The sequence below is a fragment of the Oncorhynchus clarkii genome, chromosome 17, assembly GCF_045791955.1.
Source record: "Oncorhynchus clarkii lewisi isolate Uvic-CL-2024 chromosome 17, UVic_Ocla_1.0, whole genome shotgun sequence".
Taxonomy (NCBI): domain Eukaryota; kingdom Metazoa; phylum Chordata; class Actinopteri; order Salmoniformes; family Salmonidae; genus Oncorhynchus; species Oncorhynchus clarkii.
Genome location: NC_092163.1, coordinates 62,451,495 through 62,469,092, shown reverse-complemented (window position 1 = coordinate 62,469,092; position 17,598 = coordinate 62,451,495). Strand labels below are relative to the sequence as shown.

Sequence of the window (17,598 nt, the reverse complement as noted above, 5' to 3'; positions counted from 1 at the left end):
AAGGAATTCATTACACCGGATTGCTCTAGGCCAAATACTATTGTGCATGTAGATTTATGTAGCTTGCTTCATCATAGCCCAACAACCCACGATAGCTCAATAGGTAGGCTAATATAATCACAATTTGTTTTTTCATAGATTATATTATTTTGAAGATATATTGCCTCGCCATAGCGCTAAACTAGGCCTACTTTATATGACTTTTATTACAGTTCGAAATAACCTGATTGGTTATTGGATTGGTTGAGTGATATTGACCTTCCACTCTCACATAAAATTCCATAAGGAACTGTTCTGCTTACTGATTATGGAGTGAAACTGTAGGCCGGATAAACCTTATGACTAAAATGTTTTTAAGAATGAACACTAGATACCCTCCTCCACAATCCATATCAAAATGGCCAAAGCCAGGATCCGGAATACAAGATAGAGACTGGTTGACGCACCGACCGAAATCGTTACGTTGCTCCAGCCTCTATACGTCTATGAAGTTCTTTCTCGTTTTCAGTGGAGAGAAAGGGGGAGTGCAGAGATTGAAAAAGTGAAAGGGTTGAAAGGGAGAGAGAGAGGTCGCTAAACTGCTTGCCAGCTGACAGAACTCTCGGGAAAGAGCCACATAACTTCTACAGCAGCATCACCAATAAACGCGGATTGATTTTTAGGCAAATCTACCACCTTCATCACTGTGCGCATAACAGGGAAACGTGCTAGGACTACGCCGTGTCAGGCAAGCGAAACGGAGACCCGGTTATACACGACTGAGTCTCTCATTATTCCTCTCCCAGGCAGAGCAGGACCGAGGCAGTTTGTGTCCATCTAGCCTGTGCATCGCGAAGAACAGGGATCAGCCACTACATATGCAACCATCAAGTGGTAAGAGCTATTCAATATTTACATAGGGTATTGTGGTAAATGGAATTATTTAGGATATATGATCCTTGCAATGTTGTTACTGGTTGGGGTGCATATTGCATAGTTGTCCATCAACTGAAATACAATATGTGAGAGAGTAGGCTATCCAAGCTTTATGCCAGTCAAAAATAATGAACGCGCCTATGTATCATTTAAAATATACTACATTATAGGCCGCAGAGAGCCATGGCACGGCACTCGGAATGGACACGGAGTAGTTAGAATGTGAGAAGAACAACATGAAATACAAGCCATCACAATAATGACAACAATAGACTACAATTGGAATGTATTTTATTCAAACAGTTTATTATGTGTTTATCATATAGTTTACCATTCAGAATAATTCGTTACGCAGTTACAGCAGTAGCCTATCTAATCCAATTGTGCTATTATATGATGCGATTATGTGCTGTTTGCATTTCTCTGTCAAATCTATAATTACGACTATCAAACAAGTTTTCCTGGTTTTCTAAACAATATTTTTTTACAAGACTAAATAGACCTCAAATAAAATAGTTGAAACAATGCATTGAGACTGTATAGGCTACTATGCCTACAGCTAGCTCCTTTGAGCATTAGTTATTAGGCCTACTGTTTTTTGTAAATATTATGCTATATAGACTAGGAACATAACATAATGTGATACTTCGAACATTAAGTCATCTGGTAGAGCTAATATAGTCCTCCCGATTCCCCCCAAAATACCTGCCGCGTCATATGAGCAGAAGAAGAGCATCGATTATAATTTGTCCAGATTAAATTCTTAATGGTTTAACAGTGTTATGTATTACATGGTTATTGCGAGTATCCGTTTTGGAATGACCTGACTTAGTGTGATCTGATTTTCTGTACTAGATGTTCATTAAGTATTTAATAGTTCATCATTTAAAATGTGAAAATTGCTGTGGCCTCGGGTTGTTCTTATGGAATTATGCAGATCCAGATAGGCTAACCAATCAAGGGTGTGAGATCAACATTGGCGTTATATTGACATATGTCGATGTATCCACTGTGCTTTCAACCGCATTAACTCCAGAAAACCCCTTTCATCATAAGAAAGGGTAAAAACGTCATGATCTCAGCGCTCGAATAGAAACAGGGGCGGAACTGTTGTCTCGAGCAGGCATATTTATTGCCCGGGTGAGACTGAGATCATCTAATAAAAATGACGCTTTCACTCGAAACTCAACATGTGGCCCCTTACGGTTACTTATCACATAGCAGTCCCTCACATGCCAAAGAGTTAAGCATCCCTTTTATGTGTCTGTTTGTGTGTGTGTGTGTGTGTCTTGTGGCCAACTTCATTTAAAAATCAAAAGTATCACTTACACCTAATCTAAATAAACGACTCTCAAATTATGTCAAGGCTACCAGTGAGATACAGGAAGCCAACATGTACAGAAGTCCATCCATTAATGGGCCATTATAGCTAGATTTGCCTACTCCGAAAATAGTAGTTTGACTTCTCCAATATTCAGCTGCACCTCAGTGTAATTTATTCAAATAAAACATATACCAACTTCAAAGTAAATGGATGCAGTTTAATGTGAGGGTGAAAAGGCATAGCTTTCACATCTCGTTCTGTGTTCCCATGCACTTCCACTAGGATGGGCTGGGTGTTGGGTGCTTGTGTCTCTATAGCCCTTACTGCCCTGGCTCGATCTAATTACCCATGAGTAAAGGACAATAATGCTTCAGCTGGTTTGTGTCATTCTCCTCTCCCCAGCTCTGCTTATCTTCACAAACCCCCCTGTGGCTCTCACTACCACCCTACTCCCCCCCCAGCCCGCTGGAAAATGATAGATGACCAGGAGCAAAGGGAAGAAACAGGTTAAGAAAGGCAAGCTCATTTCATAACAGCACCTGTTAATTATTTGAATTCTCTCTGTAACTCATACACTTACTCTTGTTCAGTAATAACAACCATCCATACCTTAGCAATGGTGGTAGGGTATATCTTCAGCATGTTTCAAAGCTGTCCGCTGCACAGATTCAATCCTACAGCAGAAAATAAAAAAAACCTAGGAATTGACATGGTTTTGCTACTATTGTATTGTCTTTCATAACCATGCCTGTGTTTGCTATGTAAAGATAGCCAATTAACATTTATTAGGAATAAAGTCTTTCCCTCAGCTATAGGTACCCTTGCTTACCTCCAAGGGTTCTGCCGCTCTAGTAGTATCCCCTGTGAGACAATTCTGCTATGTCCTTGAGAGAGGACCCCCCCCCCCCAACCCATCATCCCATCCTTTGTTCCAGCACAGATACAAATGGGATTAATGAAGGTATAAATTACAGAGGAGTAAATCCTGTTGAGTAATCCATTTGGCAAACAAGCAAAACAACAATGGAGAAGCTTGCTTGCTGGGCCTGACCCACCCAGTCCCAGCCAGACAGCACAACGCTGAGGAGCACAGCACTGAGGACAGACAACAACACAGACAGACAGCAGGGGTGAATTACAAACAGTATGCATTAGGGTGAAGGTGTTGTAAAATGATAGTTTTTTCCTGCTATGATCACTATATAGGATTTGGTCAAGATGTAAATCAAGAATAATTCATATTTGAAATTTGAGTTGGTACATGACTATTAAATTGATGCATCAGAGTTTGAAGAGATCTATTGATGCTTATTATTATTTATTTTTTAAAGCAGTTGGCATGAAGTTCTGCACTTTTTTCAATGGAATATCTGTAGGGAATATTTATATTGTACTTTAGACCTAGCTAAGTGCCATAGAAAACATTTTTTTAAATCTATGTAATTAGACCAGCTCAATGAATCGACAGACAGTTGCACATTATATATAAAAAACAATTTATTAAGACAAATCTCCTCACTGCTACACCTGTCATTTTCTGTAGCTATATATGTCTCATTTCAGGAGAATGTCTGTATTTGGGTGATTACATAATTAGGGAGACCCCTGGGTGTGTTAAGACCCCCGCATACGTTAATTTGTTGATTTTAGGATTTGACTCACAGAGAGCTGAGCTCATCATGTCATGGCCCTTGGCCAGTGCCAATGACTGAATGTCAAGCTACACACACACACACCATACAGACATGCTCATATCAAAGCCCAAACTGCGCAAATGGCTTTGCTCTAACATTGCGTTAAGCATTCATGCATCCCTTTTTAACAGGTTGAGTAGAGTGCATGTAATTACTTCACATAAGCTTGGCCAAAACATCACTGTATTTCTATCAGAATAAGTGAAACTTGGTCCTCGTTGATCTCGAGGCTTTTTTGGAACGATTATAAAGTTCATGCGCTGGTATTTTTTCCCCTTTTCTGTGATGCTGTGACGTCAAGTCGCGGCGTCAGAGAGGCGGTCAGTCTGGGCCCCGAGCTCCCTCCAATTATTGCATGTCAATCACGCACGCACGCACGCACTCTTTATTACAAAAGCCACAATAAAACAAATCATTTTTAATATTCAATATCGTTAAAGCATGGCACGAAATGCCACATTTTTACCATAGTGGCTAAGCCAGTATATCTCGACTGACAAATTCATCCTGGATGCATTTCCTTTGGAACAGGTAGGTCCTACATGGCATGTCCATGTAGTGTGTAGCTACAGTTTTTCATCACATTATAATAAAAGGCCACTATACTTGTAAGCCTACATATTATGAGTCTCAGATGCTCAGTTGGTAGCATATAATTGAGTAGGCGTTTGCTTACCTAAGGCATGAGGATTTCTAATCTATACTAAAGTAAAGCACATATATACCTAGATATTAGTCTTTGGGTAGGCTATGCAAATGGGGCAATTATAGGACAAAGCCTACCTGGTTATATTTATTTTTTATTTACCTTTATTTAACTTGGCAAGTAAGTTAAGAACAAATTCTTATTTACAATGATGGCCTACCAAAAGGCAAAAGGCTTCCTGCGGGGATAGGGGCCTGGGATTAAACAATCTAAAACAATATAAATACAGGAAAAAACATACATCACAACAAGAGAAACAACACAACACTACATAAAGAGAGACCTAAAGACAACAACATAGCAAGGCAGCAACACGTGACAACACAGCATGGTAGCAACACAACATAACACCAACATGTTAGCAACACAACATGGTAGAAGCACAAAACATGGTACAAACATTATTGGGCACAGTCAACCTCACAAAGGGCAAGAAGGTAGACACGACAATACATCAAACAAAGCAGCCACAAGTGTCAGTAACTCTTACTGATTAAGTCTTTGAATGAAGAGATTGAGATAAAACTGTACAGTTTAAGTGTTTGTTGCAGCTCGTTCCAGTCGCTAGCTGCAGCGAACTGAAAAGTAACAGGCGGCACTCCTGTCGTTCTGCCTGAGTTGGGCAAGCCAACTTGTTTTAGCCCACGAGGAGATTGTAAACAAGAATGAACAAAGTGCCGCTAATGGTCACCAGTTGGTTTTACGCAAGTGAGGCCTGACGCCCTGTCTGCACCACCAAGTGAGAAAAAGGCGCTATTACCATGCCAATAGTGTTTGATCGCCCTATTTCTGAGACAAAACCAGTGTTTTCACAAGAAGAATGTCGTGACTACTAATTAAAGACAATTAGGCGTTCACAACATCGGCCCACTTTCGAGGTTATAAAACACCTCCAACCATATTAATCCTAGAGGTGCTGAAAGTTGTATTTATTTGAATTGCAGTCTCATGTGAAAACTCACACTTGTAATGGTTGTTGTTCTACGTAACATTTACATGATTGGCATATATAATATTTGTAAAGTTTGTCCAACCTGCCGATGCAGTTCCCCAGGGCATATGCGTAAAACAAGGCATTATGCGTAAAACCAACCACTTTATTCATGAAATACAGAATAAAAACCAACAGTGCTTAACTAAAATACCCATAATTATGTTATGATGTCTGATAGCATTTATATTAGCCCACTAAACCTGTAGATTAGAAAATCTAATCATGGTTGTTTTAATTTAATTAGCCAATTCAGAATAGCATTGGCATTCACTTCAAATTCAAGTTTATAGTATTATGATGCGTTCTCTAAACGTGGTATAGGCAAGGCTAAGCAATGTAATTGACTGCTCTAGAACTTGGTAGGTTTACATTTTATAGTTACAATTTGCCTCCATCTTGGCTGTCCACTTCTTGAGTGTTGTTAGAAGAAGACCTTATCAGAGCCCAATTGCTCATTTTGTGAGTTTCACGAGAGAGAAAAAGACCCCCAAGAAATTACAACGCTGATTGATATGTCTTTTAGTTTTTTGGTCCCGAGCATTACTGTTTCGACAGCAGAATGGAAATTGAAAGAGCTGGGATACATGAGCCAATTGTAGCTATACTGATCTGTGGTTGGCTTAAAGGGGGTCACTGCTAACGGGTGACTCCGCCCCGGCTCGCTTGATATTGAATTTACTGGCGCCAGTCGCATCAGTACAGCCACATTTCATTAATGAGCGTGCGCCCGGGTACCTCACGGATCAGGCCTTTCAGAGATTAAAATGTGTTTGAACAGCTGATCGTAGTTATAGATCAAACTTTCACCAGGTATATTCAGAATACGTTTTTTTAACGGAATAAGATTGGATGCAAAAAACAGAAACTTGCAGCAATGTTTTTTTTTTTTTACTATTTAAAAAAAATGATGCATATGAATGAGTAAAAGGGCTTCAGTGGTAGACTAGCCTATCTATACAATCAATGTTCCTCGGAGGACTGAACATATATGGATAACAACAATCTCTTATCTTTTGTAAACATCCCCGAAGGAGTTCTACAAAATGGGCTGGCACCACCTTGTGTATTAAATTAGAGCATTTTGTTTTGTTTCATTGCAGGTGTCAGTAAGAGCCAAGACGGATCAAGGCTTCTATATCTGAAGCAAATAAACTATAAGGAGAGTGTGCAGAAAACCCATATCACAACTACGTCCATCTTTTTCTCCACACTTCGGGACTGTTTAAAAGTGCTTGATCCAGGAGACGGACCACAGAAAGATAATTTGTATTTTGAGTAAAGTAGGCTACGGCGTTTTGGTTATATCTTGGATAAGGAGATCGAAGACTTAGTTATGGAAGTCGCAGCTGATCAATCTCGTTGGATGGCGCATCACCATGCGGTGTTGAATGGGCAGCACCTGGACTCGCATCACCACAGCCTGACCCACAACTACATGGAGCCCATGGCGCCGCTTTTGCCCCCGGACGAGGTGGACGTGTTTTTGAACCACTTGGACTCTCAGGGGAACCCCTACTATGCCAATTCCCGGGCTAGGGTTACATACAGCCAGACACATGGTAAGACGCGCTCAGCCTTGTGACTAAACTGTATTTGTGTTCTAGTCAAGTCTGCTTTAAAGCTGTAGGTAATTGCGAGAGTTTGCGAGTTACAATACGATTACATGTTTCCTTCAACCCAGCCTGTTGCTTTCAAACTCATTGATGGTAGGCCTATATTATTGCCATAAATGGTTATGTGTGATGCGCAAAGCCCTTTGACACAGAAAACGACCCTGGACCAGTTAAAAGTCGCCATAACAGTCCCTTATGGGACTTTTTTTTTTTTTAATCCTAGGACATTTTGTAATTTTTTTCCCTTTCACGGGTAAGCCTATATGTGAATTAAATCACTCTAACACATCTATGTCCATAAACGTGTAGCCTAGGCTTGCTTATATGTATCTGACATACGGCATGGAATCATAAAATGAGAATTTCAAGCAATAAATAGCAAGAGGAAAGGGAAGTATGTCATTTAACCCCTCTCTGTTGGGCCAGGGGTTTCTAGAAAAGTGGAGAGAGAGGCACTTCCGGATATAATATAAAAGCGCAAAATTGCTAATACCATTCTTTAGCCCAAGTTCTGGAACTTGAGCGACGACCAGGCATTGGCCATAGGCAAATAGCAGTTAAATCAAGGCCTCTATAAAGGTCCGATTTTCTCCTCGTGGATTTTTTTCTTCTCAGTTAGGCCTACATGCTTTCGGCAATAAGCATGAACATTTAAATTAGTAAATATGTCGTATAGGCTATGGCACGGGGCTGTTGTAGCCTAACTCTTGTTTTAGCTTTGGCTGGTGATTGTAAAATGACGTGGGGTTTAAGTTAGTGCCCTGTAGGCTATTTGATTAACTTTTACACTGTGAAAATGATAACTCGATGTCGAGTTTAAATAGTTTGGAGTTTGCATCAACAGGTGAAGAGACAGCACTTTACGCATTCTGAGAGAACTGGACCAATCGCTTTCGATTAGTAAAAATTCATAATAGCTTATTTCTATTTCCAGCTCGCCTTGGGAGTCAGGTTTGCCGGCCACACCTCATCCACAGCCCTGGCATTCCGTGGCTGGACAGCGGGAAGGCGGCCATCTCTGCTGCCCACCATCATAACGCATGGGCAGTCAGCCATTTCAGCAAGCCCGGACTGCATCCTGCTAGCTCTGGCTACCCTTGCAGTAGTAGCTCCAATTCTGCTCCCGTGTCTTCCCTCACCCCTGCGTCCCACTCCAGCCCGCACCATCTCTACAGTTTCCCTCCTACGCCTCCCAAAGACGTGTCCCCGGACCCCGGCCCTACTTCTCCAAACTCCAACTCTGCGAGAATGGACGAAAAGGAGTCCATAAAGTACCAAGTGTCACTCGCAGACGGGATGAAAATGGAGGGTTGCAGTCCTTTGCGCAACAGCCTGGCTTCGATGAGTGCCCAAACACCCGCAACGCACCTCCCTATCCCGACCTACCCATACTCTCTACCAACACCACACGAGTACGGCGGCAGCCTCTTCCACCCCGGTAGCCTGCTGGGCGGATCTTCATCCAGCTTTACGCCGAAGTGTAAAAGCAAAGCCCGGTCATGCTCAGGTGAGTTTCATAACTCTATTCCAAAAGGTACCCTGTACCTAAAGAGTTTGGTATAATTATTTAAGTTTTAAGATACCAATATCTGGGCCTGCATGTTTAACGATATAAACTTGGCCTATAGTTTTGTCGAAACGCTTTGGAAGTGCATCGATTTCTGTCAGGGCACATACAATAATTAACATACTTTAAATTGATTTTACTTGTAGGGCTATAAATGTTTATTTTATCTTGAAATATCTTGAAATAGTTTGGGTGGTCCATCCAGTATGTGTTTCGCTGTCAAACGGTTGGTTGCTGTAATAGTTTATTCAGGTTCTTTTACCTGCAGCGTTTCTTTCTCCTCAAACCGGTTTCAGCGAATCTTATCTATGTTCCATCGCATACGTCACCACTTGTAAACACCATCCACTTAAAAGGGTCACTTAATGGGATTCTAACATGAAACGACTAATCAGGGTCACCGATTACAAACGCAAATATTCAGGACCAGCTTGAACATGACTATGGAGTCGAGGCAAAGAGATGATAGCCTAAAGTCAACAGTCACCAAAATAGAAATAGGGAATTCAACGTGAAAATGTATTTTCTCGTTGATTATTTGGCTTATAGTAGGATATAGTATTTTTAAGAGGGTGCTGAATATAATAATATTTCAGTAGAAAATGTAATAAGGCTTAGCTATTGTGCATGTTCTATCAAAAGTGCTACGTGGCCTAAGCCTATAATCATTATTTTGCTACTATTTTTAACCATATTCAAAGTGGACGTTTTTATGTTTATCTGGTTTAGATGCTGAACATATATCCCACCAATGTCCTTGTTTAGCAGAAGTGTTCACTTCCAGTTGTTTTCTTTTAGAGTAGTTCTTTATTACACTTAAAATGCAGGAGTCACGACGCTCTGGCTCCTACCATATCCTGTAGCCTATACTTCTGAGTGAACAAATCACGACCTCCACCCCTGCCCCAATACTAACAAAGCACCGTTGGGATGCGCCGTCACAGGCGACAGAGCCCTGCTGTTTGTGTTTTTAAGCATGGCCAGGGTTAAGGTAGCCTACTCTAGTTGAGAGGATGATTATAACACTAGTGGTAATGACCACATGAATCACAACAAAGTCATAATACGATATTTATAATTGATAATAACGATATTATGATACTGTAATAATAGCCGTTACTTGTATAAAAGTTTAGGATCTTCCAAAGAGCACATCACCTTCAGAGAAATGAATACAAATACTAGATAATGAATTAGATAGTTAATCAAGCCATCACATGAGCTCATAGGGAGACATTTATTATTGCAACAACTGTCTTCATTTAGATGATCACCAGAGCTCAAAGTGCTATTGTCTGACGGATGCTTAGTAGTTCAATACTTTGTGAATGGTAGATTGGTTATGCAAATATTTTAATTCAAACACTTCACAAATGTTTTAAGGGGATTATTTAATGCAAGAAAAGCCTACTGTTTTGTGAGTTACTCTCCAAAATCAGTAACTATAAGGCCTGCCATTAGCTACTCTTATCTGTCAGTCCCATCTTATGTAGCAGTGATTGATTGTTGTATGAAATGGCCACAATGACATTTCAGCAGTCAGCACATACCTTAAGACGGTGTTGTTTCCTGTTTAAATAACCTCAAAACAGCCCTCTCTGCTCACCTACCTACCTCTTCTCTCGAAGGGCAATGGCCTCACACTCCCTATACTCTTGGCCAGTGCGATCTTAGTGTTCTCTCCCTGTGGAACCTCCCCAAATTACACAACAATTCAACAGCTTTAGCATTTGTGGAGCTGGAAGGTGATGTTGTATTGATACTGGTGCCTCTGCTGGACTGGGAGAGAGAGTCAAACAGAATACACTTCAAAGTGAACACTGCCATTGTCCAGAGCAGATCCCTCTCTGAGGTTTCGGTGGGACTGTGGGTGTCGCTGACATTATAATAAGACATGATGCACCAGCAACCTCCCAATTTACTGAGCCTGTGCATTAAACAAAGTGAAACTGAGAGGAGAGAGAGTGAACACCCATTTGTTTCTGCAGCTGAAGATGTAGAAGTGGGTGAAAAGGCTTGAGCACTTAATACTACAGAGGAGGAAAACACAATCAGGGTCACCACTAAATGGGTCACAGTTGCTGTCAGGTACACAACCCTAACAATGAACACATTTTGTAAACAAATGTAAAGGGCACGGGTAAAGGGAAAAAGAGAAGCCGGGTTGATATAAAGTGATACTGAGCTATATTATGGGATTCTATTTGGTTGAGACCACAGTGTGGTCAGGCCCACATTTAATACTACCACCAGCAGCACACACTTCTGTTTCCTATCATGTGTGCCTGCTAAGCTGATGAATTATGTAGCTCTAATTTGATGGTGTCTCACATTCATCTGTTTGGACACCTTTGGACACGTCCTGGCTGTCTCTGGGCTTCCGAACTTGGATCACTTTACATACAGGTGTCTGTATCCATGGAGATTCGCCCTGAACCAAGCTGTACAAATGACAGTCATATGGATTGTCCTTGGCTGGTACACCTGCACACTGAGACACTGTCCTCGGGGGGGGGGGGGGGGGGGGGGGGCCCTAAGACTTCATATTACACTACTAATGAAAAGTGGCTCCAATAGGCTCGTTAGTACCTGTCTGTCCTCCTTGGTGCTGATGACTATTGTCTTTAATGTGAATCTGTTACAGTTTAGCTTTTGATGGAGTGTGAACTTTTTAATTATATAAATTTCCCTTTGTCTTCCCTCCACTTGAATTCTGCTCAGAGGGGCGCGAGTGCGTCAACTGCGGTGCCACCTCCACCCCCCTGTGGCGGCGGGATGGGACGGGTCACTACCTGTGCAACGCTTGCGGCCTGTACCACAAGATGAATGGCCAGAACAGGCCTCTCATCAAGCCCAAACGCAGACTGGTGAGTCCCCGTCTCTCTCCTGTCTACCCCTCCACATCTGAGAAAGGGGCCCAAATAGAGCATGAAGCAGATACCGCCAGGACAATTCCAGGAAAGTTATATTTTCCCTATGATCTTCCTGGAATTGTTTGTCCCTCTCACCCCCTGCTGATCCCCTACACCGCCTGTTACAATACTGCAACTATTGCCATTGTTACTGCTATTATTATTGCTGGTACTTTTGATACTGTCACTGATACCAATGCCCATGCTGCTTTAGTTATCACCACACTGGAGTGAGTGAAAAACAGTGCACACACACAAACACTTTGTCCAGTGTTCTGCACAGGCATTTAGGAGCAAGGAATATTCCAAGCCCTGTTATTTTTAATGCACATACACTTTTAGAGATATTTGTTTGTCTCGGACCAAAGTATTATTGTACATTTAATGTTCAATATTATTAATCATGATGAGTTGTTTAGTTATCATTACAAGTTATTTAAAACAAATATATATATTGGTTCCTGCTTATTTTGAAATTGTTTTATTTCTTTCATTTTGTATTCAGAACTCTGATTAGGAATCATAACTTTGATTCTATAGGATAGCCTTACTCCCTGGTGTAGTGGGGCCAAGAGGAGTGGGTATGCTCCAATTTTGCACAATTTAAAAAAAAAAGAGGCCTGCCCTGTGTGAAATCTTTTATGATTAACATTGATATGTACTCTGAATGACCTAAAATGATAATTCCCATGTTGGTCTTTCATAGTCAAGTAGGCTAACAGTAGGCCACATGAGATTGATCAATGCAAATAATCATTAGCATCACTATATTTGACTTGTTCCTTAGTTGTTTGAAACCGGGACGTTATACGTCCTATTATGAGGCATGTCTTACCTTGCTTCAAAGTAGCCAAGCCAAAATTCAACCATAGAAATGTTGATCAAAATATTTAAGGAACACATCCTTATGCACTCTAACATTCTATCGGTTTTCAAATGAACTTTCTTTAATTTTCTAGCAGCCAAAGGCATTATCCTAGTCATTTTAGCAACCAATGATAGTTGTTCCATCTTTCGATCTCCCCCTTTCGCCATTTTTTTATGTGCTTTGCAAATTTCATTTTCAACATTTGCATGTATCTTCCACTACATCACTAATTTGGCATTTTCAGTCTTACCATCTCAAAGTTTAAAAAGATATTCAAGTTTCCCAAAAGTAAATTGTGAGAAGTAATTAAGGCTACTTTCAATGCCAGTCCAAGGCGCAATCCAACTCCTAACTTTTGGATAGCTCAAAAAAATGTGGGCTAAGCATTAAAGCAGTAGATTTAGGGCTCTACTCAATCCATATGGAAGTTCATCATTACAATTACAGCTTGATTGAAATTTAAAGGCAGTGTTCCCTCCCTTAGCAGACACCACATTTATGGTAAATCTGCATTTAAACACAATTTTTCTTTTTACAAGAAAATGGTTTTACTTTATTTTGCTTCTATAATGACTTTTTCTAGCTTCTGTTTTCCTCAGCTAAACAGGTTCATGAGTCATGATCAGTAGATGTTTTACTCGCCACACCTGGTTTATGTAGACCTATAGGCTTAATCTGAATAGTTTAGTTCTGATTAGACGTTCAATTTATTTCACATATGCTACTATAGGCCTACATCATATACATGTTTCAATCAATAGCTTATACCTTAATATCTAATTCAATCTGTACTTAGACAGTTATACTTACACGTTTACTCCTCCAGTCATGCAGTGCCAAAGACACATTAGTTGGATAACCTAATTGTAGCCCAATTCCCTCTTGTTTTTAATGTATGTGTGTAGCCTAACCCATGTGGTTGCCTTGAAATCAATCATTCAAAATGTTCAACAAATTGAAATGGTTGTTTGCTTTACCATTGCTATCTTCCATTGAGCTAAATGTAATGGGATGGTGAGCATGGTGAATAGGGTGGGATTATATTTGAATATGTTTTGAATAACTGTCTTTCTGAAATACATTGTTTCTTACTGTATTAGCAACATTGTCAGCATTAGTGGGACGAGTATAACTCATTTTAGCGCTGCTTGGTGTAAATAAACCTTCTGCATTTTTCTCCTTGGCTGCGCGCCTCTGCCTAGTTCTTCCGATGAGAAGTCCATTACATTTTCCATGGGTCGGTCTGTGGTCGCAGCTTTGCATTTTCAGCTCAAGTGTTTTCAGAGTTCAGTTCAAAGGGCATCCAGTTGTTTCCTATCCGGATATCTGCCCGGGCCGATAAGGAAGCCAGGTTCCCCGGTGTTTCCGCCTTCAACAAACCCCGCTGCATTTTTCAGGCCAGACTTTGACATATACTGTAGAGCGATTATCACAGCACTGTAGGAACCAGTTATGTGTGTGTGGAGAGAGAAAACGTGGGGGGGGGGGGGGGGGGGGGGGGGGGGGGGGGGGGGGGGGGGGGGGGGGGAGTTGGAAAATAAATGGATTGTTTGTCATGCTGGGTAAGCAGTGGCACAAGCTTTATGCGTCGGAATGCGAAGTGTTTTTTGTTGTCGTTTTTTACATTCCGTGCGTCGCCACCGTTGTCTTTATTGGGGATGTTTTGAATGAACCACTATGATATGATACAATCTTAAATGAATGAAAAGGAAAAACACACATGCAGCATCATGGCTGTATAGTTATTGTATTCTGAGTTGAAATGTTTCTTATTATATGAAGAATTGATCTGTAGTGGACACAAAGCGCATCGGCAGACAGGGCCCTGGTATTGTAGACGTCTTAGTTCGGGTCGTTTGATTCTCTGGATCAAGGGAGAATCATGCAAAAAGACGGCATACATTATTAATGTGCCCTATCTATTTTTTTAATTAAATGAAATATGACAGCAGTAATTGGTAAAAGATAGAAACAACGCATTTAACTAGAAACAGCTTTTGCAGCATTGCACAAATTGAAAAATTGAATTAAGCTTGTATAGATCACAGAATATATTCAATTAAATCAATACAGATGTGACTCCCTTTAAGCAATTTCATGAGTCTAACTGGCGCTGTCTTTGATGTTATTTGTGGATGTAGCCCTGAGAGGAGGTTGGTTGGAGAATAGCCTACACAGCAACGCAAAGTCATAATAGTCATCACCCTAAAAGATACATGGGAAGATATTTACCGAAGAGAATGTTTTATTCTGTTGTTCAATGCGTGATACAAGTTGATATGGGTCGATCTGGTGGAACATTACAGTAGGCTTTTAAAACCAGTGGTTTTAAGTTCTAAAATGTCCTATAAATTCCGAATGAACATTTGAAATGTAGCCTTTGGCTATGCCTAAATCGTCACGGTAGTTAATTTCAATAATCGTATTCATGTCATGTTCACTTCCCTCGTTGACCTCTGTTGCCTAATACAATGATCAAATCAGCTAACATTTGAATGGCTTTATTCATAATGTATTAACAGTATGCGTTTTTCTCCTCCCCAGTCCGCTGCGAGACGAGCTGGCACCTGCTGCGCTAACTGTCAGACCACCACCACCACCCTTTGGAGGCGCAACGGCAATGGCGACCCGGTGTGCAACGCCTGCGGGCTCTACTACAAACTGCACAACGTAAGTAGCCTGACCGCTTACATAGAAACTGGGGGGTGAGCTGGTCAAGTAGGCGGACAGCTTGTATCGATTGAGGAGCCGGGGAGAAAGAGGCTGGGGATGCAAAGTCTGCTTTTTCTGTCAAGCAGAACCCGCCAGTCGTTTTTTCTTTCTATTAACCCATCTTTGTTTCAATGGGGGGTGTTACTCCCAGGAGAGGCTGGAGGGTGGGACTGTCATTCAGGGTAAAGGCGTCAGTTATATTGATGCCAACTTGTCTGAGAGTAGCCCTTTCAGGTTCAGCGTGGCTTCCAGTCCTCATGTATTCATGTTCAGTGAGAGGATTCTATTTCATTTTAAAGACAAAAGTAGAAAAATGCTCATGCCTTTTAATATGGCTTGGTTATCCAATGTCTGTTACATCTGTTCCACAATATTTATGGCACATCAGAATTTATTCTCATGTTTATTAAAAAGGCAATATGTTTTCCATCATAGTTGTTTAGATTTTTCTAAATGATTCACAATTACGAGCGAAGCTTGACAAAGTTGAATATAAAAGGATTGAGAGTGCAAGAACATGTCCAATGACTAAATAATTTAGTTCTGGACAGTTTTTTAAAACAAGAAACAGGTATTTGACATGATATTGAAACCCACAAAATATCAATATGAAGCCTACTCCAATAGCCTACTCCAGGCTTGTCTGGCTTCTCCTTAGCTAACATCCCTCCTCCCTGGCTCTCCACAGGTCAACAGGCCAATGACCATGAAGAAGGAGGGCATCCAGACACGCAACCGCAAAATGTCCAGCAAGTCCAAGAGGGGCAAGCGTTCCGGAGATGGCTACGATGAGCTGTCCAAATGCATGCATGACAGGTCTTCTCCCTTTGGGGGTGGCCCCGGCCTGGCTGGACACATGACCCACATGGGCCACCTTCCCCCCTTCAGCCACTCCGGACACATGCTGCCAACTCCCATGCCCATCCATCACCCCTCCTTCAGCCATCCCCACCACTCAGGTCGGTCGCCGGCCTGGGCTGAGCACTGAAGCCTCCTGAAGCCCCTGCATCAGGCCTTGCCACCACCACCACCCCTCCAACTCCATCACCACCACTACTGTGGGACAACATAAAGAGGACTGCGTCTGTTTTTAGAAGGGTAATAGTAATGGGGATCAACTGTCAGTAGAACATTGTTTTGCCTGGCCTCATTGAGAGATTGATGAAGAGGAGACATGACTGAAGTTAGAGAGAAAGTGAGAGGGTGAAGGGGAATGTGGGTATGCTAAGTTGTCCCCTTCAAGTGTGTGGAAGACGAAGACGCATTGGTGCGAATGGGGACATTCATGGTTCTTTTGCCTTTTTTCTACTAAGTCACTTTGGTACCCCCCCTCCCACCCTATCAGAGAAGAGATAGGGGAACCACTGCTTTCCCCTCTTAACCCCCCCACTGACTGGCTGCTGTGGACAGACTGTTGATACCGTAGGAATGAAAGACTTTCTGACCCAGCCGCCCCACACTTTTACACACACACAAACACCACTGACCCCTCATCCCTCACATGCTGGAATACACACCACCCACCTGGTCCCCTATTTTTAACAGATTTTATTGAAAAAATAAGCAAGCAAACAGAGCAACTATTGTTGTTATAATTGCTGTTATAATTATTGTTATGATAATTTATTTTCACTCTTTTTGCTTCAGAAAACATGACTTATCTTAGACAAGACATTGTTCCTGAGCTGTACGTGTTCATAATTTTTCCATCTCACAACATTAAGGAAATAAAGTTTGAATTATAAATGATGAGTCTTTGAAACTGATTATTGAAATGTATACATTTCTCTGTTTCTCAGTGTTTCTTTCAGTCTCTCTTATTCCCCATCTCTCTTTCATATACACATTTAAAATTGCCTTAAAGGAACATTTCACCCAAAAACTATCTAATCCATTGTTGACATAGTCCCAAAATGTTTTGCATGTCAGAAATCAAGTTTTCAAGATAAATATCAAAATACCAAAACGCAACTGCCATATTTCTGTATTTATAAAATTATATACAGTATCTTGAAAACTTGATTGCTGACATGCAAAATATTTTGGAACTATCAGCAATGGACTAACAAAACAAATACCAAAATATATTTGTGAAAAGGTCTTGATTCCAGCTCTATTTCTAAGTGATATCAGATGTAATGAAGCCAGCTCTATGTTCCCCAAAGCGTGGTAATGGTTTTGTTGGGCTCCTCGCCTGAGTGATGTGCTGCTGTTTATAGAAGGCCTCTTTGTGGAGCTCAGGCCCCAGGGTGCACCACTGTGACCCAGACAGCAGGCTCCAAACCCAGGGTGA

General features: G+C 41.2%; 1 protein-coding gene across 3 annotated transcripts; it reads left to right on the top strand.

Moving 5' to 3' along the window:
• Positions 1-479: 479 nt before the first annotated feature.
• On the top strand, positions 480-17,057 carry LOC139371229 (GATA-binding factor 2-like). Of its 3 annotated transcripts, none has more exons than XM_071111443.1 (6): positions 480-873; positions 6,734-7,192; positions 8,181-8,753; positions 11,535-11,680; positions 15,138-15,263; positions 15,994-17,057. In XM_071111443.1, the coding sequence occupies exons 2-6, from the start codon at positions 6,967-6,969 to the stop codon at positions 16,291-16,293; spliced, it is 1,371 nt and encodes a 456-aa protein (XP_070967544.1). In that variant the 5' UTR covers positions 480-873; positions 6,734-6,966; the 3' UTR covers positions 16,294-17,057. The 3 variants fall into 3 exon arrangements, with proteins under 3 accessions (XP_070967544.1, XP_070967543.1, XP_070967545.1); XM_071111442.1 differs by lacking the exon at positions 480-873 and adding an exon at positions 6,329-6,443 and having other exon boundaries at positions 15,994-17,054; XM_071111444.1 differs by lacking the exons at positions 480-873; positions 6,734-7,192 and adding an exon at positions 7,748-8,090 and having other exon boundaries at positions 15,994-17,051.
• The last annotated feature ends 541 nt before the right edge of the window (positions 17,058-17,598 follow it).

What these genes read in the sequence shown, in the direction of transcription:
- LOC139371229 (XM_071111443.1), top strand. Translation starts at nt 6,967, where the DNA reads ATGGAAGTCGCAGCTGATCAATCTCGTTGGATGGCGCATCACCATGCG. An exon ending in TACATACAGCCAGACACATG is followed by an intron (nt 7,193 to 8,180) that starts GTAAGACGCGCT and finishes TTCTATTTCCAG; the next exon opens with CTCGCCTTGGGAGTCAGGTT. An exon ending in CAAAGCCCGGTCATGCTCAG is followed by an intron (nt 8,754 to 11,534) that starts GTGAGTTTCATA and finishes AATTCTGCTCAG; the next exon opens with AGGGGCGCGAGTGCGTCAAC.